This window comes from Chinchilla lanigera, unplaced genomic scaffold (genome assembly GCF_000276665.1).
Source record: "Chinchilla lanigera isolate Chin_1 unplaced genomic scaffold, ChiLan1.0 scaffold00028, whole genome shotgun sequence".
Lineage (NCBI taxonomy): Eukaryota > Metazoa > Chordata > Mammalia > Rodentia > Chinchillidae > Chinchilla > Chinchilla lanigera.
This window is the reverse complement of record NW_004955429.1, coordinates 8,226,161-8,249,198: the sequence shown is the minus strand read 5'-3', so window position 1 is coordinate 8,249,198 and position 23,038 is coordinate 8,226,161. Positions and strand designations below refer to the sequence as shown.

The window sequence follows — 23,038 nt, the reverse complement described above, 5'->3', positions numbered from 1 at the left end:
ACAATGTAGGAGAATGAAAGAAAGGACAAATGCCATTGTAGTTCTACTGGGGTCCAGTCCTTTAACATGGGTATTTGAGGGGCATTCAACATCTAATGTATTAACGTCCATTGAGAAAAGGGATCGCATCTATTAATATTGAGTGCTTCAGTATGTCACTAAATAAAATATATTTGACTTTCAGTTAGCAAATGAGCTTTTAGTGACAAAAATCATAGTTTGATTTTGATTTAAGTGTTTCTATCATCCAAATAGAATACTTCTGAAAGTTGGTTAAGGATCAACATTCAAGAGAGACCTGAAATAGTACCAATGGAGAAGTGTAATTTTTCAATTATTTATTTTAAGGTTTTTATGCAGATTTTAGAAACAGTAAAATTTCTTCTTGGTTTGTCAAATTCAACAAAAATTATATATTTATTTATTACTTATTTATTATTATTATTATGTCATGAGAAAAAATAAGTAGTTCATCTTCCAGCTCAGCTCTTTTCTCTCATATTACAATGTTATTTATTATGTCATACACAGTGTCCTCTGATCAAATACATTATTTAGTATAATACCCACAGGCGCCCACAATTTGCTTATTCTATCTAAAGAATTTTTGATGTGTTTATTCTGCACTGTTTCTCTCTTGTTCTGTCATTTATTAAAGACAGTTTTATTCTCATTCTTATTTCCATAAAACCGGTAATAGAAATCCTATTTCCAGGGGAGTTTTTTCCAAATCTAGGAAAAATATTTCCAAATAATTATCTCATTTGTAACTCTTGAATTCATAACTCTCCATAACCATTTTTGCTATATTCTCAATGTGTGCTGGTTATTTTAAGGTGCAGATATTTTATGTATCTGTTGCATTCAGATGTTTTGTTTCCTTACTATTCAAATGTAAGAGATATGGCTTTGAGATGTCCCCTTATACCTCATAAGTTTTCCCTACGTGTTTCACCTAGAATGTTGAAGTTCAACATGCATTCAAAACTTAACTACATGTGAAATTACCCTATTTGATAAATATTGTATGTTAATCAATAGTAATATAGTTAAATATATACTTAGTGCATGATTTGGATTTTTTCCTAAGTTTTAAATTGATTATGCTCTTGTAAACAAGAATTTTTTTAAACTTCACAGAAATAAATGTAAGATAAACTATGTAGGAAAACAAATAATAAGAGAAGAAGCTCTATGCCAGAAACAGCCAGCAGAAGTGCTTTCATGGGATACCTGTGTAAACTGGCAGCACCAGCAACACTGAGATCCTCTGTGAATTCATTGTCTTCATACCAACTAGCCATCCTCTAGGACCAGGCGGTCTCTTGTGTCTTTAATTCAGCAAATAGCATGCAACTAATGTTATTTTGAGATCACTGTGTCTTTTTTCTATGATATTCCTTCCTCCTTGTCTCATCCTTCATTTCTGTCACCCGATTTTGTTCATTAAACAGGCTTATCACACTCCCCATCACTGAGTGAGATTCAAATCTTACATCTAGCAATCTGTTTTTGTTTTTGTTTTTTTCCAGATTCCTGTCTTGGTCACAGAGATAAGTTCAACCAATCATCCAGTGAAAGTGGGGCTGTCTGATGCATTTGTCGTTGTCCACAGGATCCAACAAATTCCCAGTATGTAGAAGAAGGGTAATTACAAAGTATAAGCTTTCTGTGGGGGTACCTTTTAAGGACATTGACCTCAGGTGTAATTTAAAAATAGAATCACTTAGCTAATTGCTCCTTGTTAGTTTTACTGTTTGGCTGATAACTCCTATTGGGATAGATTGGCTATTTCCATTACTCTTGATCCAGTAAAGTTAGGTAAAGAGAAATTAAAGAACCTATCCCAAAATATGTAATTTGAGATTCTTTAGAATAAATGCCTAGGTTGAGCAGAGATCATTATGACATTAATATGAAGAATTTAACACAGTGACTGATCATTTGGTTGATAGGAGCATGACTTTACATATTTGTTCACTTATTTTTAATAAGTCAATCAGAAAGACAGATTATGCTATTTTATATAAAACATTTTTGTGTAAAAAATTATTTAAGAGTCTAAAAGAAGATGAAAACCAGTATAAATTCATATAAATAAAAATGTAACTGAAGCTATGCCTATTGGAGAAGACATATATTTCTCTTTTTTTGTTTAAATCATTTTTTAACCTATCTTATCTAGTTTATATTTTGCAGAAAAAAGGTAGGATTTTGGACAATTGATCATCATAGCAGAAAATAAAAACATTACTGTGTGTAAAGCTCACTGGCAAAGCATGTGCTTAGCATGCAAGAGCCATTTCATTCATTGCCCACATACACACACACACACACACACACACACACAACACACACACACAAAGAAAACCAAAATATTTGCTGCATTTTGTAGTAGTTCCAACCATGTAAACAGCCATCTTTTGAAAGCTTTTGGTTTTTAAACCACCTTTTTACTTCCAGAACATTCTTAAAGGAGGCATTAAAGATTTGGTACTGGAGGTACTTGTTTGCCTGTGTCTTTAGTGTGCTTATTTAAAGCAAGGAATAATAATAAAGTGCACCCAAAGATCACAACTTTTCTTTCCTTTTTGTTCAAAGTTCTTTTTCTTTTCTTTCACTAGAGTGATAGACTTAATTTATCACGTATATGCTATTTGCTCTTGACTTGAGCTGATTCTGTCTAATTATGACATCTCTCAAATACAGAAAGTAAATGGAGTGGAAACTAGACTTTTCAAAGCAATGGATTGGCTGAAAATGTTAGAAGGGCTCTTCTCCCTTAGAATGGCATTCATAGAAGGCAGTTCTGCTTGATGAAGATCATGCATCCTGGAATGGGTGTCTCCTTATTAGCTGAGAATTTGTGGGAGGTAATATTCAAAGCAATTGTTAAATCAAGGCAGATTTTCCAGAAACTAAATTGCACTGAGAATAAAGCAAGGATATATTAGCATGTGTAGGCAACATAAAGGCACCCTGACAGAACTCTGAAATAAGAGGCTAAACCCCGGGAGAGCCTATGTTGGCTTCTGCTTGAGGAGGAGTGTTCTCACATTCTCCCTTTCAGAGGTGTTAAATCAAGCATGGCCTGAGTCAATTATTTGCACAAGTGAAAGGAAACAGTAGTTTTCATTTATTTGTTGGTTCTTTTCATCCCTGGAAGAATTTTATTTGCAGCTTGCTCGAAAGGCGTTTGGGTGCACATTTCTGCTCTGCTGCATCATTGTTTAGAGAAAAAGACACACCGAAATGCAAAGAGTGATTTTACACATGTATTTTAATATGTGAATTTTGTGTCAGTATGTTCTCCATGATCAATTGTGCTGAGATTTCAGGGTCCCAGAATGTAATTTTAGATCCCTTGTGATGCTGTAAAAGGGTAGCTGCTAGTGTTTGGGTGGGGGGGAATACCCTTCAAAAGATCAATTTCATTTAAAAAATTGATGAAGTTTATATGAATTTAGAGACCATATTTTATCTAAAGTTTGGAACTCAGCATCCACTTTAAAAACAATTATTCAAACAGAGTTTAGAGGAAAATTTTGCTCAGGCAAGCTGAGAACTTACGGTGCATTCACATTTCCTGTTGACCTTACTATTCAATCCAGAGAAAATTAGCCAAGAAGGAATGGAAATTGTGAGTCTCTAATGCCTCTCTCTCTCTCCTGCCATTGGATGAGGCCATATTGGAAGAATAAAATTGGAATTGATGTGTTCTACTTAAAATTCACTTTGGGAACGGAGAATTTTTATCTCCTTAAAAATCTGTTCCCATGTAATAAAGCGCACCACTGTTTGTTACATGAGCTTCTGTGTAAGAAGAGAAATAAGATTGCATTAAATACTAAACTAACAAATGCATACTTATTGAAGACACAGATTAAGATAGCCCAAGATTAGGATAATACACGTTATAAAAGTATTTTTTTCCTGAGAAATAGGATTAGTTCTATAGGTCTGCATGTTATCTATCTGAGTATTCAGAGCTTAGGTAAATATTTAAATCCTTTTCAAAATTCTGTTCACATGTTAAACAAATTCTCAGTATTAGGAGTAGTCCTGTAGGGAATTAAATCCTTTATTTCTGTTACCCTATCTTTGTTTTCCTGAGTGAATTTAGGAACCAACTGATCATTATCCTAAGTAATGGGCAATTTCATTTCTTCTGCATTTCAAGATGACTTACATAGGACCCTGTTCACAAGATCGATTTTCTGTTTGTCTAATCATTTGGTTATGTGTGTGATTAAATCCAGAATTTCAGTGTAATCTAGCCATGGCAAAGTGAGAATGTGAACCAAGGCTTGGGAATACCTTTTCCCTACAGAACCAGCATTGCTGTCCCCTTCTTATCAGATTTGTTGAAAATTTGATAAAGCATTCAATAATCTGTAAAGTAATTTTAATAAACTTGTTAAAAAGATTTCTCCCCACGCACACCTCACAGCATCAACAACTAAAGCCCTCATTTGTTCAGCTTTAAAAGGCTTTCAAAGAGTAAGTGATTTTAGTGCTAACTTGGAAACATAGCTATTGAGGCAGCCTTTTTCTTTCAAAAAAGATTGGATAGTCCTACACATAGTTTAAATAGCAAAGAGAATTCAGCCATTGTTTAGTAAACTGATAAACAATTCTGGGATTAGAAGAGAAATTACTCCTTCCAAAGTCTATGGTGAAATGAACTCTTACATTAAAAAAATAAAATCTGAGAATTAGTTACAAATCTGCATAGCGTAAGGGCTACTGTAGTGTGAATATTAGTCATGATACCTTGGACATATTATTTAATTTCTGCTACTTCTTTATATACAAAATGAACATCTTAGGGCCTAAAATGCAATTTTTATGTAACATGTAGTTGCATAGAAGGGTTCTAGTATTCATAGCCATTGTTTTTTCTGCCACCACGATCACCATCATCATCATCACTTTTAGAGAGTGATAATGACTCAGTTGTCACCATGAAAGACAGGTGTCATCCAAATAGGCTCACAAGGGATGTGCATTAAGATACACTTAGACAGGGTATCTCTGAAATGCTCATTTTTTTCTGTGAATTTATGTGTTTTTTACAATGTGTCCTCATGAGATTTGTGTGTGTTGTTTTACGACTCTAAATCACTTTCTGTTTTTTATAAACTTTTTTTTTTTGGTATCAGGAATCAAGCTCAGGACCTTGCTCTTACCAGGCAGGTGCTGTGCTGCTGAGCTATCACCCCAGCCCTATAAACTTTCTCTGTAAGACTCCAGGAACAGAAAGAACCACAAAAACCAGCTGTTCCAGTGTCCCTAGATGTGATAAAGGAATAATCTGCGCATGATGACTTTCATTATTCATCTCAGATATATGAGCGTAAAATGACCTTACTAAAAATATAAGCATAATGTACTTTATTTCAGAGTAACAGAAAATTTACAGAAATTTTTAAATTACCTCTAAATCTGTTACAAAGCAGTAGCAGTCAATCTTTTTGTTATCTCATGTAGTCTTTCATTTACAATGTGTACACACAAAAATGCACACACGCTGAAATTGGCACCATGTAAAAATATTTTTGAGCCTGTTTTCCTCTCAAAATATACAACATTTCTTTTCTAAACCGTTTAATACTTGTCTAAATGAGGCCATTAAATGATTAAAGCACATTTCTTTATTTCATAACTTATGCAAACTTTTTCTTCATCTGTGTTGCTTCTTATGTTAACAGTAAAACAATGCTGAACATCCTTATTTTTAAATTTTACACATATCTGATTGTCACAAAATGAATTGGAGATGTTGGACATTAGCAGTGTGTTACATATGTTGAAATATTGCTTTCCATAAATGTTGTATCAGTTAATTTACCTGTCAATACTAGATATCCCATTTCTCCACATACTTTTAGATATTATTACCATTTTTTAAACTGCAAATTTGATAAGCAGAGAGCATGATATTTTACTACTGCCCCAATTGTCTTTTATAAGAAAGCATTAACATTGTCATAGATTCATAGATCATTTATAAATTCAATATTTTTTTTGTTAATTGGCTCTGCTAAGAAATTCTTTCTTAGCCTCAGCTTACATCCCTTCAGATCCTTTTGCACAGTATGCAGAGGTCTTCCTGAGTACATGCATACACTAGTACTGCTTTCACTTATTTTTCTCTCCTCTCATTTAATATTTTGAATTCCCACTTTAACCTCTGGATTGCTGAGCTGCCACCACTGAGTTTAAAGAGCATAGGTCAGAAATCCAGGAAGTCAACACATGCCGTATGGTTCTTCTGTTTTGAAAACAGAAGGCTGGGTCATTTGATCAGTGAGATGGTTACTTTCACACACACACACACACACACACACACACACACACACACGCCACACACACTCTGGATTCTAGAGGTAGAAACCAATCTGAATACCAGCTGACCTAAGTTGAAATGGCCTTACCACAAGTTATGACACTGATTATTGCTGATCCCTTAGAACACTCCATATATTCTTTACCTGGTACTTTTAAAACGGCAAGCCTTTTCTTATCAGCATCTGCTGTTTTACCGGTAGCGATGTTGTTCAGGCTACCTTTGTAGCATGCGTTCATGTGGTGCTTTGTTGGTTGTTATTACTCACAGCTCAATAAAAAAAAAAAAAAAATAGCATTTTCAGAAACAGCACTCATAGTTAATTTGTGGAGAAAATATATTCTAAAACTTTTCTTTAATGGGTCACTGAACTCTTGGGGAAATATTTGTACATATTTGGAGATATGTGGATTATTTTTTAAATATATTTATTGACTAGGTGGCAATTTTTCAAAGAAGTTAACAAAAATTATTTAGATTATCAATATCATAACCTCAATAAACACAGAGTTTTGGTTATTAATATAGAAAATGTCTTAACTTTTAATTCTCAAAGAAATGATAGCACAGACATGTGTGTTGCCCAGAGGAACTTTATACACTGTTGGAAATGTTCAGAATCTGAACCCCTAGCAGACCATACTGACTACGTACAGTTCTACGCACTTGCACCGTGGTTGGTGAGCCTAAGAAACTGAATTTTTAATTGGATTTAATTAACTCATTGTAGGTTAAAGTGCCACATATGACTAGTGGCTGCCATATTGGACAGGGAAACAATGTCATATGCATAATTAAATAAAATGCTGAATGTCAACTGTTATATTTACAGACATTGTTTTTATTTCTTTGCCTTTTACATGGCATTAAGATATTAGATGTGTTTAAATAATATGGTTTTCAGTGTATTTTTGAAATATGAATTTTCAGTTATAATCATTATAACTGATGTTCCCCATAGGAAAAAATCCTGTGGTAAGATACATCAATTATACTAACTTATCAATTGTAATAAAAAGTGAAGTTAAAATGTGATAAAGACTATGGTAAATATAAACAGTCAATATTTTCTCTTCACTATTGTTTTTGATTACTGGGGATTTAACTCAGAACCTTCACACTGAGCTATAGCCCCAGCCAAACGCACTTTTTTGTGGTACTAGGAATTAGACCCAGGTCGAATTCAGAACTACATCCTCAACTTTTTCTTAAATTTTTAAAAGTATTTTTTCAGGGGACTGGGGATTTAACTCAGCGGCATAGTGCCTGCCTGGCAAGCGCAAGGTCATGAGTTCAATTCCCGGTAGTGGAAAAGAAAAACAAAACCAAAAAAAATTTTTTTTTTCACACAGGGTTCTGCTAAATTATCATCTTCCTGTTTCAACCTCCCAGACTGCTGGAGTTATAGGTGTGCACCACTACACCTGTAATCTATTGAATCTATTTTATGCCATTTACAGAGGAACTGAGCCTCATTCTTTATTTTCAGGGTTATCAGCCTTTTCATTCATTGAAGGTTAGCTCAGTCTGTAGATCCTCAGTAAACGGTGTCATCTTACCTCAGCTTTCCTGAATGGAAAGCCCTTCAAAGTTATTCATTTTATACAAGACAGCACGGCTTCCCTTACAGCTCACTTTCATTAATTGCTTAGATTCTCAGGTATACACTAGCTTATAAGTGGCTTAGCAAAAGAAGAAATAAGTAGAAATCATGGCTTCATTTATAAAATAACATTATTAAAACGTACTGTGTAAATGATATTTTCTTGTTTTAATTCATACATTTCTGTCATATGCTATTTGGTTGGCCCTGGTTTGATTTTTAAAACAAAGTAAAAACCTCACATTTTCCAGTTACTAAAAATCACTGATTATCAATTTTGACATATTTGAGAATTTCTATTTGCTTAGAGTTTCTATGAACAGGAAAGCGTTCCTTCAGGAATTTGTGGTTAAGCTGTTTCCTTTAACTAAATCGAATTCATTCATTTCTTCAGTCATTCACTGACATTTCATCTGATGTCACATTCTCTGATAAACAAGTCTTTACCAACCCAGGGCTGTCTTTCAACCCATTTAATAAAGCTTGAATTTCTACTTCTAGTGCAAAACCTTACAGTCATAGAAAGGGCTTTATTGTTAAAAATTCAAAACATTTATACATTCATTCATTCAGCACATATTTATTGGCTACCTAGTAGTGTAGGATGAATTGGCTTAAGGAAAGAACAGCCAGTGGATGAAAAGCTCATCCTTATAAATGTCTGCTGTGTGGTTTCCGTCCTACAAAAGGCTCAGGGAACTAGTCAGGACAATTCTCAACAATAATCTAAGCTACATTTGTCTGTCCAGTTTTATCTGCCTTTACTTTAAAATATGACGTCCGATGTTAAATTTTCCATTTTCCTTTCATATTTGCCTTCAGACTTCAAATTTATACTTACCCTTACCTTAGTAATTCCTTACTTTTTACCCATTACATAATGTATATTTCTATTTTGACTTAAACTTTCCGACTCAACAGAGAATATTTCTATTTTTAATGCTACTGCTTGCATACATTTATAAACCTGCCTGCAGGCTAATATTTTCAGATGAATTTTCTCACAAGGAGTTTTGCTTTTTTGTAAATAGAGTATAGTCATTTAGCACTAATTTTTGTGTATGTATGAACATTTGATTTTCGAATGAGGAAACTCTTAATGCATTTCACCAAATGTCAGTTAATGAAGTCACAATTTCCTTTTCTCTCCGGAAAAAATATATTCAGTTACAAGAGATTTAATGACATGGCATAAAATTTAATGACATCACAAATGCACATTTCACAACTTTTGCATGTGTCTCAAAAGCAGAGACTTTTGTCCCCCTGGCGCCAATGGAGCCATGATGTTACTTTCATATCTGCAGTCTGTGTGCCATCCGGCCCACTGTGACCCTACAATGGCCTGTCTGTTCAGTACTGGTTTGCTTCTCTTCTGGGATAGGGTGATTACCAATGGAAGTCAGGAAGTGGATCTTGTTTAAACCACTAATAAAATGTTGAAGAAAGAGAGATATGAGGCTTGTTTCAGCCATGTTCCTGATTCCCTCATATATGGTCAACACGTGAACATTTAGATTTTAAAGATCTGCTAAGATTTATAAGCAGTCAAGGAATGATGAGAGGAAAGCCTAAGAGGTTTAGGTTAGCACTTCACAGGCAGCTAAGGTGTATGTTGCTTAATCTGAGGCTTAATTACATTATTCCTTAATAGAATTAGAACTACAGAGGGAATTGGAAAAACTGAGGGTAATACATTTTTTTTTTTTTTTAGATACTTCACTCAACAACTCCCAGTATCTAATTCTGTTATTGCGCTGCATTTTTGTGTGGGAAGTTTGAAACTGCTGCATTAGTGTCCTTTTACTTCAAGAGTCTTTTTCCTGCGCCTTCATGTGGCAAGCGAACGTTAAAGTTGGGCAAATTATGCAAATTACGTTAAGGAATACTCAGTTCATGGTCTCACGTATTGGGTTCAATTTGAACTAGAAAAGAAAGAAGATATAAATATTTGGGGCTATTCATTTACCACTGGCAACACAAACAAGAAATATTAACAGATCATTTATTTCACAATCTGGACAAAATATTGAAATATTTAGATAAAGATGAGAATAGGCCAATTTAGGAAATCATATTTTCTCTGTGTAAATGTTAGCTTTCAAAACAGGCAAATAAACCAGATCATGCCACATGGCAGTGGTGTGTGTTCCTTTCAATTAGGGTAGATGTGAGTTGGAGAGGATTTATGGTGCTTTTATGAGATCACTCTGTCCCTTCTACAGATAGTTGTCAGACATCCTTAAATGTGCAATACAGTTTGTGCAATTTACATGCTGAATCAGATCACCTTAAGACTTTGATAATTGAACTATATTTTCTCTATGCAGTAATCTGCTCAGATTTATTTTTTATTTGTCAGAGTCCTTCAAGAATAAACATTGCAGAGTAAATCTTGATTTTGTGAAGTTGGAATAGACTAGTTCAATTTGGATTGCCAGCACCAAGACTCAACATTTGGTTTGACATTATTTTGGCTTAATTCTTTAAAGAAGACACTTAAACTAAATACATTTCTGGAATCAAATGAAAGCTTTTAGCATTGGCAGGACCAATGAGTGAAAAACTTGCTAATGACTTGTTTTTGACAGCAGTGTCTCTGAAATACTACAGAAATGACCATTTGGAAGCTGCCATTGATTGGCAGGTTATCAAACAAAAAGCACTCTCATTAATTTGGTTCTGTTAAATCATCTCCTCCCAATAGTTGGAGGTTTTGAGCAGGTAATTGAGCTGGCATAGAAAAAATCATCCCTCTATCCTTTCATTCCATATGCACAGTCAATAATGAGCTCCCTGAGGCTTCCCAGCCACTGTCATTAGTTGAGATTTTTCAAAATGTGACATGAAATGAAAATAATACTAATATATTAAACACCAGATGGACTCTGTACAAACTTTAGCAGGAACACCCCCTAATTCCAACCCTTGTGATCTTATGGTAAAACCATATAAAGTATTACTTCTGAAAACTGAATAGTTCAGCAAAATATTTGGGAGAGTAATATATGAGGAACTCATCCTATTTAGACAAAGAGTCCTTTGACCAATACAAATTAAATTTCCTCTAAAATAAGATTGGACACTGTGATATTTTTAAATAATGTACAGCCTCTCAAACATTTCCTGGTAGACATATTATTTAGGAAATGCATCACTATCCTTGCAAGAATTCCAAAAGTGAAATAAGATACTGATAACACTACTTTTCCATTATGCCCACCAGACCTATACAAGCTCCTTAGTAAGGTTTAAAATGGGGATTTTAAATATATTTGTTTTGTTTTAATTTAAAATACATTTGCTTTTATTTGTGTGATTTGTAGTTATTAAAGTTCTTACCAAGTCTCCATCTAAGCTTCTTCTCAGGGACTTTGATGGATTTGCTGATCAACTATTATAAATTATTTTATGTAATACAAATGACAATTATTAACTTTATTTAGATATACTATATATTTTTACATAGCAATACTGATTTTAAAGTGATTTAAAGTTCTATCATTTCTCAAGCTTTACTGAGATACAACCATCAAGTGAAAATTATGTATTTGTAAGATATATGACACAGTGATTGGATGTGTATGTACACTGTGAAATAATTATCAAAATCCTGTTAATCACCTAAATATCACTTGTGTGTATGTATTTGTGCCAAGACCACTTAAAATCTGTTCTCTTCCAATTTTGAGAATTATTCAGTGTTGTTAATTATAGTTAATATGATGCATAAAAATAAAATATCCTGTTTTATGCATTATTAAAAATTTATTCTAAACCTTTAAATCAATGATATTATTATTGTTGTTATCATTTTGACTAATGTTAGACTGTGAAATTTTTTTTTCTTTTTGAGACAGGGTTTCACTATGCAGTTCAGGGTGACCTTGAACTCACTTTCTAGTTAACGCTGGCCTGGAATTCACAGTGATTCTCCTGCCTCAGCCTACCAAGTGCTGGGATTACAAATGTGAACTACCACACCTGGCTAGACTGAAAAATCTTAATTACCATGCATTCCTTAAAACTTGAGCTTTAGTTTGAGAAAATGGTATCAAAATGCTACTGTTTTGTAAATGGGAAATTGTTGGAAGTTAATTTCTTTCTGCTTTTATTACTATAGATGTTCGAAGAAGAACAATTTATGAATACCACCGAGTAGAGCTACAGATGTCAAAAATTACCAACATTTCTGCTGTGGAGATGACCCCATTACCTAGTAAGTTAATATATGCACATAGTTAAATAGAAAATGTGATTTGAAAGTTTGGTGATCTGATTTGTTCAATAATTATGTTGATAATTATTCTGTTAATTATGTAATTATAATTGTGTTTGACATGCATAAATATTTTGATCCATTGTGTGTATAAAGATGGATGGTGATTTTTATTTTGGTTGAGTGGTCTTTTCTCCCCCACGCTATTAATTAGTGTTGATGAGTATGTTCTATCCTATTTCCTAGCTTGTCTCCAGTTCAACAGTTGTGGCCCTTGTGTGTCCTCTCAGATTGGCTTCAACTGCAGCTGGTGTAGTAAACTTCAAAGGTAAAATAATAATAAAACAAGTTCACAATTTGCAAAAATATGTTGTCTTTAAATTTAAATGTGTGTCAAGCATGTTGGTTATCTGTATATTAACACCATATCTGACCCAAATGGTAAAAGATGTTCAGAAATTGAAATTTTAGTATACTCTTTTGTCTGAGAACTGAAAATGACCAAGGATCCTCACATTCAATAAGGTCATTATCTGAGAGCTCAAAATGACTAAGAATCCTCATAGTATATAAGACCTTCATCTGTTGTACATTTACAAGTCTCAGTAAAGCTTTCCATGCTATAGTTGCTAAATCTAAATTGATTATTTTTATCCATATTGTAGAGAAAACTTGGAATGTGGTATCTTTTCAGTAGCAAGATGGATTTTAATAATCTCATCTACATGCTTAGTAAATTCCTGCATAATAGCTAAGGTTATTAGTCAAGATCATCGTAGTTATCAAAGGTTGACACTATCTGACCTTCACGTAAACACACAGTTTGATGTTAGTGTGATGTTAGTCTCACATTCTAGTTGACTTTGGCACTTAAACTGCATAATTTGCAGTGTCACAAAGGTTTGCTGATTTTCATAAGTAGTACAGGCAGTTGTTGGTCCCAAGTAATATAGGAGATGTAGGAGAGTAGATTGCTGGTACTCACAGTGAAGAAGGGGCACAGTTCCATCAAACACTCATAGAAATTAATGCAAAGTGAGCTATGGCAGAGGAGGAACCAGCTAACCCACTACCTGCTTGGCTCCTGAAAAGGGAAGCCTAGCCTTAGTGGATTCAGGAAACACCTACATAGGCTCTAAAACTGCTCTGGTCTCATTTGAAATTCAAAATGAAGACTTGTAAATGCATTTTGTTATTTGTTCAATCATTTTGTACATCAGTTATGTCCCAGGTGTTCAGAATATAACAGTAAACAATGTTGACGTTGTCCTTGCCCCCTATCAAAGCGCAGGTTGTCTGGGAATAAGTCCCCTTCTCATCTTCCAAGTCTGTGAAGAGTCAGCTTCCTTTGCTAGGTAGAAAACTGAATCTGAGTGCTTAGTCATGCATGTGTTTCCCTGGACAATAAACAGTCATGCTGCTATTCTCTACTGGCTGTGGCATCTGCTGCATGCTAAAGTCATGTTCAGGAATACATCAGAAGTTACTGAAGGCTAAAAAATAAAATGCCAATTATTTGATAACAAGCTTTAGGATGAAAAATTTCCCATTGTTTTAATGATTGTACCCTGGACCTCATGCATGCTAAGTAATCTCTCTTCCAACTGAGCTACATTCACAGCCCTGGGAAACATTTTTAACTTGCTAACTTTAGGGCAACCACTACAATATTGTGGCTAGAACAAAATTATTCATGCTAACCTCAGTTTTGCTTTCAATTTAACATGTTCCAGTAGTTTCCTTTGGGAGATGATTTTCAAATAATGAAAAAGCAACCAGGCAGTTAGCATTTTCCAAAGTAGATCTTAACATAGTTTTATATCCAGAGTGAGAGGAACTGTTATGAAATCAGAAGTTGCTGGTTGTTTAGATTTATATTTTGCTAAGATTTCCTAAGGATTACATAAGTATGAGAAGTTTTCCAAAATCTGATTTGATATAACCAGCAGGAATCTGAAGAGATGGCATTTTAATATATAAATGTAAGGAATATTGAGCTCTGAAATGAAAATTGTCCAAAACAATTAAGTGGAAGGCCCTTGCTCAAACTACTTCCAGGTCAAATTCAGTGCTCACCATCCCAGGAAAACTTTCATCTCCAGTAGGGCTTGCAGAAACCTCTTTATTTATCTCTCCCAGAGGCTCTAGGTTGGTTCAAGACAAGGACCATGAATGATTTGTGTTTATATCTCCACAAGCTAAAATGTACCTAGTACTGAGGAAAAATGGGGAAATAATGAAATCACAAGGTTCCAAGCAGAAGGAACTGGGATTACATTTTTCTGAGACTGAAGACTTCCCAGGATAAGTGACTTTCCCAGCTAAAGGCAGGAAATTCCAGGAAAAAAAAGAAAAAAGAAGAAAAAATCACCACCAGTTGAACATCCTGGCCAGAGTACCACTAGTGTGACTTATGTGTAGATGTCTCCCCAGAGGCTTATGGGAACATAGGTAGGGCTTTTTAGGGGTGGCTGGATCTCCCTATGTGATACTGGGATTAAGGGTGTGAGACATCTAAATTGGTTTAGTATAATTCTGGGTGTGGATAAAGGGAAGGGCCACCCTGGGTGTGGGTGGAACCACACAAAAGGCTTGTAAAACCCTGGACAGAATAAAAGGGAAAGGGAGGCTCGCTTCACTGCTGCTGTTTCCTGCCTGATCTGCCATGAACTGTCTCTCTTGCACCATGTCACCCTGCCATGAGTTCCTGCTGCTGAACTGCCTCTCTTGCACCATGCTGGCCTGTCTCTGAGTCAACTCATAGTGGGCTGAACCCTCTACAAACTGTGAGCTAAAAGAAACCTTTTGTCATTTAACTTTGGGTGTCAGGTATTTTGTCTTAGCAATGAGAAAAGTAACTGAGACACCCATTAGGATAATTCTTGATGAAAACAATGTTCTAGTAAATGAAGGTTTTATAGATTCATCTAGAAACTTTTCAACTACTAACCACTTCTTCTAATATTTATTTTTGGTGGAAATACCTGCTGGAACTTTCAAATAAACAATTTTGGAAATCAAAACATATTCACAAGTTCGATATGTTACCACATTCATTCAGTTAAGGGATTTCTCAGCCAGACATTGTGTGGAGGAATTTTAGAATGTTACATTTAACAGCAATTTTGCAATGAGAAAACGAAGGTTGATTAGAGCTAAATGATTTGTACAAGATTTCAAGCCTCTGAAGTAATAAGCTTAGAACTGAATGTAGATGAGGGTGATTGCTAGCTTTTGGTCTTGATGGCCAGCTCACCTTTTGTACTTCAAAATTGCTAGGTTGCTGGTGCATTAAGTAATTGAATCTTCATTGCTTTTTGGAAGGTGGCAAGCATACTACAAAAAAAATCTTTTCATAATTGGTGTTGCAAGCAAGTTACATAGTTTGAAAATTAGCATAAGAAGAATGTAGAAAAGAGTCACAGTATTCCTAAGACTTCTGCATAGTTTTGAGAGTTCAGATTCTTTACAATTAGCAGACAAAAGAAAGGTGATGATTCGTAAGAAAAATGGGAGGAATCATCCTAGAAACTGCTTTAGAAAGTACAAGTGTTCTGCAGATTATTGTTGAGTATTTTGTTGAATACCAAGCACTGATTTAAAATCTCAGATTTATTTTTAATTCTTCAGCAACCCAGTTATATACATATCAATATCTGTTTAATTAATTGGTTTAACTATGGCTCATTGCACTTTTGTTCTACTTAATTTCCCCACTGCATTTTATTAATTTCTCCTTAGACTTATAAGCATCTCAACTTTGCTTTATTTCCCTAGACTTTAGGGATTTTATGAAAAAAAAAAATAGACAAAGCAAGAGAAGTCTTATTCTAAGCAGCACAAAATTGCCCCTCTGATTTTTTTTCTCCCACCATTCTTACTTTTCCTATGTGCTTATTTATCCCTGAATGATAATCAGTTGCTGGTAATTACTGAACTCTCAAGTTGAGCTTGCTCTGAAAAGATAAGATAATTTTAATTGGTTTGTTTATTTCCTTTAATTTTCATATTTTAGGGATCAAAATCTAAGGCAAAATGCCAGACATGGTGGTGCATGCCTATAGTCTCAGCACTAGGGAGGCTGAGGCAAGAGGACTGTGGTGAGTTCGAGGCCAGCCTGAACTACATAGAGTCTGCCTAAACTTCTACCCAAAAAATCAAAGCAAACAAAATGAAAGCAAAATGTTTGCAATGACTTGCCCAAAAAATCAGAGGATTGAAGTTATGAGAACATATAAAGAAATCTATAATCAAATGATCAAAAGCACTTACTTAAAACATTTTGCCCAATTTTTCTAAGTAAGAATATATGTTTACCTCCTCATTATAAATTGAGAGGACTTGAGTCACCTTCAATTATATCTTGTCTTCACTCTTTCAACAACTACTCATGAATGTCTCTATTCAAGTTTCTATTCAAGGTTGTGCAGTCAGAGGGAAACAGACAAAATCACTCATCTTAAAGGACTTCCATATTTCTTATGGGCAGAGAGATTTTAAGTGAAGCAATACATAGTGAAATTAGTAGATATGAAAGCTATGGTAAAGAAAATAAACAGGGCAATGTTAGCTAAAACAAAGAGCAAAATTGCTAAAAGTAACAAGAGTTTTCCTTGATGGTATAATTTTTTTTATTTTGAAGTGGAAAAAAACTAACAAAACAACTTGTCCTTTTTCAACGTCCTTGGTCTGATCAGTCAGTATTTTAGCTTTTCCTGGACGCAATACCTGACAACCACAGTGTAAAGGAAGAGAGGCTTAATTTGCCTTATACTTTAAGGGAATTCAGGCCATTGTGAGATGGCTTCAGTCCACAACCATCATGGTGGAAGGTGTGGTGGGCGTGTTAGCTCACGGTGACCAGGATGCAGAGCATGGGAGCAGTGCAGAGAAGAAGTGAGGGACTAGATATAAACCCCACATCACACCTCCAAGACCCACCCAGACACACGCAGAAGTGTGCTCCATCAATACCCCAGGGGCTCCCAAGTCCAGTCATAGTTACTCTCCACCTTAACCATCACAGCCATCTTCCAAAGATGAATTTTTTAATTAAAAATACACTTTGGTTGCTAAAGTATTTGTTAACAATGGATCAAATACCTGCCATGTATCAGGCACTGACAATAGCAGGCACAGCTTTCATGGAGCTTGCACTTTAGCCTAGTCAGAAAATAAGTAAATTAAGAATTAAACCACAAAGTCAGGTGGTGATGAGTGATCTGCTGAATCTGAAAGACCTCATGGTTGCTAGGGACCAGGTGACTGAGAAAGACATTTGAGAGGAAGAAATAATGAAACAGAACTAAAATAATAAGGAGCTAGCTGCACCAAAGAGACATCAAAGAACATTTCCAAGGAAACTGCAAGTGCAACAGCCCTGTGGTGGCACAGGTTGATCTGATGAGGAAAGACATCCAGAGAGTCAGACGTGATATGAACTGAGCCTAGAGACAGAATGGTATCATATGTGGTCAGAAAGATGCAAAAGTGCCTGGAACACAGATGGCTCTGTAAGCCTAGGTGGTTTTCATTCTCAGGCTATTGGAAAGCTTTAAGTTGTAGAGTGATACTACTTACAGTTAAAGAGGGTAAACAGCAAGAGCAATTTGGTTGTATTATGCTTTTAGAATAGATTTGTTTGACTGTGTGGAGGAGGCAGGTCAAAATGAAAAGTGAGAAGACGGTCGGGAATATAGTGTTATCTCTGTAGTAGCGATGCTAGTAGCTTGGACATGAATGACCATCATGGGGATCACAAGAGATGGGAGGAGACAGAGTAATGAGATAACCTATTAATAGACTAGAAGTGAAGGAAGGGAGTAAGAAAAGAATACTTCTTAGATGTTTGGTAAAGCATCTTGATGGTGATGGTCCCTGTTTTGTTTCTTTTTTTGTTTTTGTTGTTTTAGATTGGTAGGATGGTACATGAAACAGACTAGAATTAGGGAGAAAGAGTTGGGTTTGGGACAAGTTAAGTCTGAGATGCTTGTTAGACTTCAAGTGGAAATGTGGAAGGGTAGGGATGTATAAACCAGAAATTTCAGGCAGAGATTATGGTTAGAGGTTCAGATTAGAGAGTCATTATCATATAGATGGAGTTTAAATTCATGGGACTGAATGAAATCAGTATGGGGAGAGTGTAAATTGAAAATAACCTGAGTTTCCAGACACTAGCTCTGTGAAATAGCATAAGGAAGGGTGATGTTAATTTTCCTTTGCACAAAATTATTTTGAAAGCATATTCATGTACATGTATGGTTTTATAGACAAAGAATTTCTCTGAAAAGATATATAAGAGCCTAACAAAAATATCTGTCAGGGGAGAAATGGTATGTGTAGCTTTTCATTATGGACTCTTGTATGAATTGAATTTCTGCCACCTGGAGCTGATGGTAGGGAGAAACCTACCTAAAGGAAAAAAAGCAAAGAAAGAGAATAGAAGTGCCCTTAAAGAATAAAAATGCAATCTGACTCATTTCTGCATCTCTCATAGTATCCCACACAATTCCTGGCCTAAAATAAATATCCAAAACATGACATTGGACTGAATTATGCAGATAATTGAGACCAGAGATTTCTGCTTTCCTAAGGATTCTAATTGCTATTTGCTGGCCTTGTCATTGTCAACCAAATTGTGATAGGAAGAAGCTGATAAATGGTAGGAAAATGTCACCATTCACCATTAAGCCTGTCATACCCTTGCCTAATCTTCTGATGTTTGTCCTTTGGTGCCTCACTTTAAAAGTGTTGCTTAAACTGTGTATTTTCTTACAGTTAAAAAATTTTGTACTGGTAAAAACCTGAGAATAAATATGTTTAATGATTCCATCTATTGAAGTTATCAATAGAATGCACATTCCTATAAATCAGCAAAGACAAACTGTCTTTTTACAGACTAGCAATATGACACATATATTTAATAAGAAATAGAAAATAATGGAAAGTTGATGTTTTCTAACAACTCTATTTTTAAACTTTCTAATTCAATTGCATTTCTCTGAATGTGACTATTATTTTTCACTGAATAAATTATATTCATTTGCAGTAACTAAAAGAACAGAAAGTATTATGTATATTTCAAACAGTTTGAAAACTTTATAATCAGAAGTACTGACTGATAATTCATTCACAGTGTGCAGTGTGTTATCAGTCTAAATGAATTAAAGGTGAAAGAAAATCCTTTTACAAAGGCAGAGCTAATTTTTTAAAGTAGAATGTACTTATATCATTGGCTCATTTAGCTCACAGAAAATAAAGTACCTAAGCTTAAGAAAGAGAAGGCTGCAGAGAACACACTTAAATTATGGGGTGATCTAACCTTTCCCTGGTCATGGATTTTATGGTTCTCAATAAGAGTATCAGGAAGATATGAATACCCCTTGGCCTTTACTCTCCTTTCTATAAGTGGGCCCATTTGCACCCTGTAGAATGGCTCTCGTTCTTAAGGGGATAGTATTTTTCATACCTTAAGATTCTAAACATAAACCAACAACTTTGTCTAAGGTTAACCAAAAGCCCACAGTTTGTTTTGACATGATAGGAAGAACAAAACTTATTAAGAGGCAATGTGTAGGCTCCCGGGAGCTACAGTACTAAGGAAACTCTAAGCATATTAAAACTGCATGATTTTACCTTTTTTACTCACTTCAGAATCTAGCCCATAAGCATGGAGAAACTCTATTGTCATCCTTGAGGGAATGACTACGTAATTTAGCTATGAGGCTTAATTTAGTCCAAGATTTTCAGATTAAAAGGAGAGTCAAGAAGCCATGATTGTATGACGAGACAGATACTGCTGGGATAGACAACCGAGTGTAAAATTTATAAATAAATCAGTGGTTAGAGTAAATGTAGCTGTGCTCAGTCACTTGTACTTTCTGTATCTTGGACCAATGCTTTTGGTACAGTCTGAGAGCATACTTTTAGACTATATCTACAGTTAAACAATATGCATAAAGAAATTCACTGGCTTTGGTGATTAGGTGTGAAGTCTGTACGTAATACATAGATAAAATTGAGGAATCAAGGAGCCTTGGTCAAAAATTTATTCTAGGCTTAGGTTTATTTTAATGAATTGGGAAAAGCTAAGGTTCTGCTTACAAAGGCATCTAATTTCTAAAGGAAGACTTACAAATTTTATTAATCCATCTTCCAATATATTGACTTTCTGTCAAGGTGAAATCACTTCTATTCTTATCAGAATCACTGAATAGTAACACTCTGATAGCCAACAGTGCTACTATTTTCAGTGTATAAATGGAGTGGCAAGTTTTAAATACAAAATATGAATCTGTTTATCCATGACAAAAAGTATATCCTTCTGAAAAGTTGACTTTTATTGTCAGTACCTTCCTCCAGAAAGATGAGATTTAATTGACCAGCAATTTGGATATAAAATTCATACAAATTGTGTATATTTCTAGCTATTTTAAATCTATTTTATATTTTGGTATCTCTCTTCCTGGCCATGGCACATGTACCCACCTCTAAGAAGGGATATGAATACAGAATAAAACCTACTTTTTTTTTTTCCAAACTCCACAGAGATAGAAGGGATTGAGCCACATCTTCTGGTGACCAAGTTGCACCTGAAGTATTAAGGCATTCTTTTAGGCTTTTTTTTTTCTTGCAAATGAATGCTATGCTTGCTCTCTATCTCAACACCATTTGGCTAAGCAGAGATACAATCTGTAGAATTATTTAGCATTAGAAATGTTTATAACAGCTCTTAAAAGACTATTCAAGTGATTCTAAAATTCTGTTAATGTTTTAACCAACTGTGGTAGCTACATTTTATATGGCTATAATTTAGGAAGCTAGACTTCAACAAGTTTAATCTCACACACATACACAGGATGTCTAAAACTGGAATATTTTAGTGCCAGTTTATAAATTCCATTTCCTTAGTTTGTTTTTACTATTAAAATAATGAGCTACTCTGAAATAACTAAAAGTTAATTGCCCAAGAGCGAAATTGCATTTGTTCATCTTAAAAATAGTAGGTACTAAATCATTATGGAAAAAAAAAGTGTAATCCCTAAAAGATAAAGATATAAAAATTTAAAAGCAAGCAAAATTTGCAGTTGGCTTTTGTTTAAAGAAAAAAAAAGCCAGGCCTGGTGGCACACACCTGTAATCCTAGCACTCGGGAAGCTGAGGCAGGAGGATCATGGGGAGTTTGAGACCGGCCTGGGCTACAAAGTGAGCTCAAGGCCAGCCAGAACTGCATAGCGAGACCCTGTCTCAAAAAGACAAAAAAAAAAAAGACTAACATTATTATGGACTGTTGGGAGAATCTTAGATTGACAATCTGCTTTTAACAAAGCTGATATGATGGTAAGTTTAAAAATTCATTAAAAGTAATTTGTGGCTTATTTTTGCTGGGAATCTAGTATTAAGCTAGAAAAAGCATGCAAAAAATAACATGTTCATACACAAGCCAATTCTTTCAATATTTATGTAAGAAAATTATTAAAATGCCATTGGGATAATTTTTGGTCTTCACTTTCTGTAAAACTCTATCCTCCAGAAAAGTTAAAATATGATGGTTTCATTTTCTGACAGAAAGATACTAGTTTTACGACATTTTTCAATATTGAAGAGTTTATTTTCTGTCAAGTCCTGAGTCAGAAGTGCCATTTTACCAATAAAAAGGACTGCCAATAATTTGGAAGAAATGTAATTACTTCAGGGGTTCTGTCCTTCATGGAAAAGCACAAGAAAGGCAGTAATTCAGCAATGTGTACAATAATCCCATTGCTTTGTTAGTAGTACTGTTATAAAATGCAGCTCCTCATGTTAATTATAGGGCAGTCTGACCAGCCCAATTCCATTATCAGGGCAAACAAAAAACAGTTAATTCTGGATAAAAATGAAATTTGAGGGTTGAATGACCACTAGCATTCCAGTATTTTCTTTTTTCTGGGATTTTATAAAAACGGATCAGCAGAGTCCAGATTAGTGAGACTCATTTTATTTCTCCTTCCTAGAAAGCCCTTTATTCTTTCACCTCTGCTCTTAAATTTTTCCTTCAATGACAGTTCATAGACAAGGGATAACTATTCTGTGAATCATGACCTTGACTGTAACTATTTCTAATGATACGTTCTCTAAAAATACACAGACTTTTGTATTCTTAAAAGAATGTGATCTGACCAGGAGAAAAGACCTCCGTATTGACCTCTCCCTGATCAGAATTAATCTATTCCTCCTCTGCACTTTAACTAGCACATAAGTTTATTTTATCACTGCCCAAATTTTCTTCTTCTGCTGTTGCTGCTGACAATACACCCAAAGAGTTTTAAAAGAAAGAATGGGAAGATTGTTTGAAGGGCAGGGAACCCCTGGAAACACAATAATTACAAGAACTATCTTTTATTCTGTATGTACTACATGCCAGGTGTCACATGAACACCTTTGCTGTCACTAATGTTGATTAATTCTGTTATTACTTTCAATCTTTGCAATCACATGAAGAGATATTAGGATCCCTCTTTTATAAATCAAATAAATGAGAATTAGGAGGGTTTAGAAGCACACAAAACCAAGGTCACAAAATCAGTATTTGGAGGAGCTAAGACTTACAATTTTTTAAAAAAATTATATAGGCTGGATCTTTGGAGAGATGAAAAAAATCGACACTGGGGTTGAAACGTTAACACAGGTAGTGCTATTAAGTATGAGTGTAGGCTGAACAAGCAAGCCTCAGCAGTAGATATCCCTCTGAAATAGGAATGAAGACCCTCCCTGACCTTTACAAAAGAGTTGTTATTAGCTTATTGACAGGAACCTCCATTCAAAACTTACCTGGGGACGGTGCTTGTGTGCAAGAAGGTCTGGTGCTGAGGGGCTGGGGACATAGCTC

General features: G+C 34.9%; 1 protein-coding gene across 1 annotated transcript in view; it reads left to right on the top strand.

Moving 5' to 3' along the window:
* Nucleotides 1-23,038, top strand: part of Plxdc2 (plexin domain containing 2) — a 425,675-nt gene that overhangs the window by 317,729 nt on the left and 84,908 nt on the right. Inside the window, exons 7-9 of the mRNA XM_005386938.2 lie at nt 1,533-1,632; nt 12,076-12,171; nt 12,418-12,499. Of these exons, the coding sequence (XP_005386995.1) occupies nt 1,533-1,632; nt 12,076-12,171; nt 12,418-12,499 (278 nt within the window). The remainder of the gene's footprint in view (nt 1-1,532; nt 1,633-12,075; nt 12,172-12,417; nt 12,500-23,038) is intronic.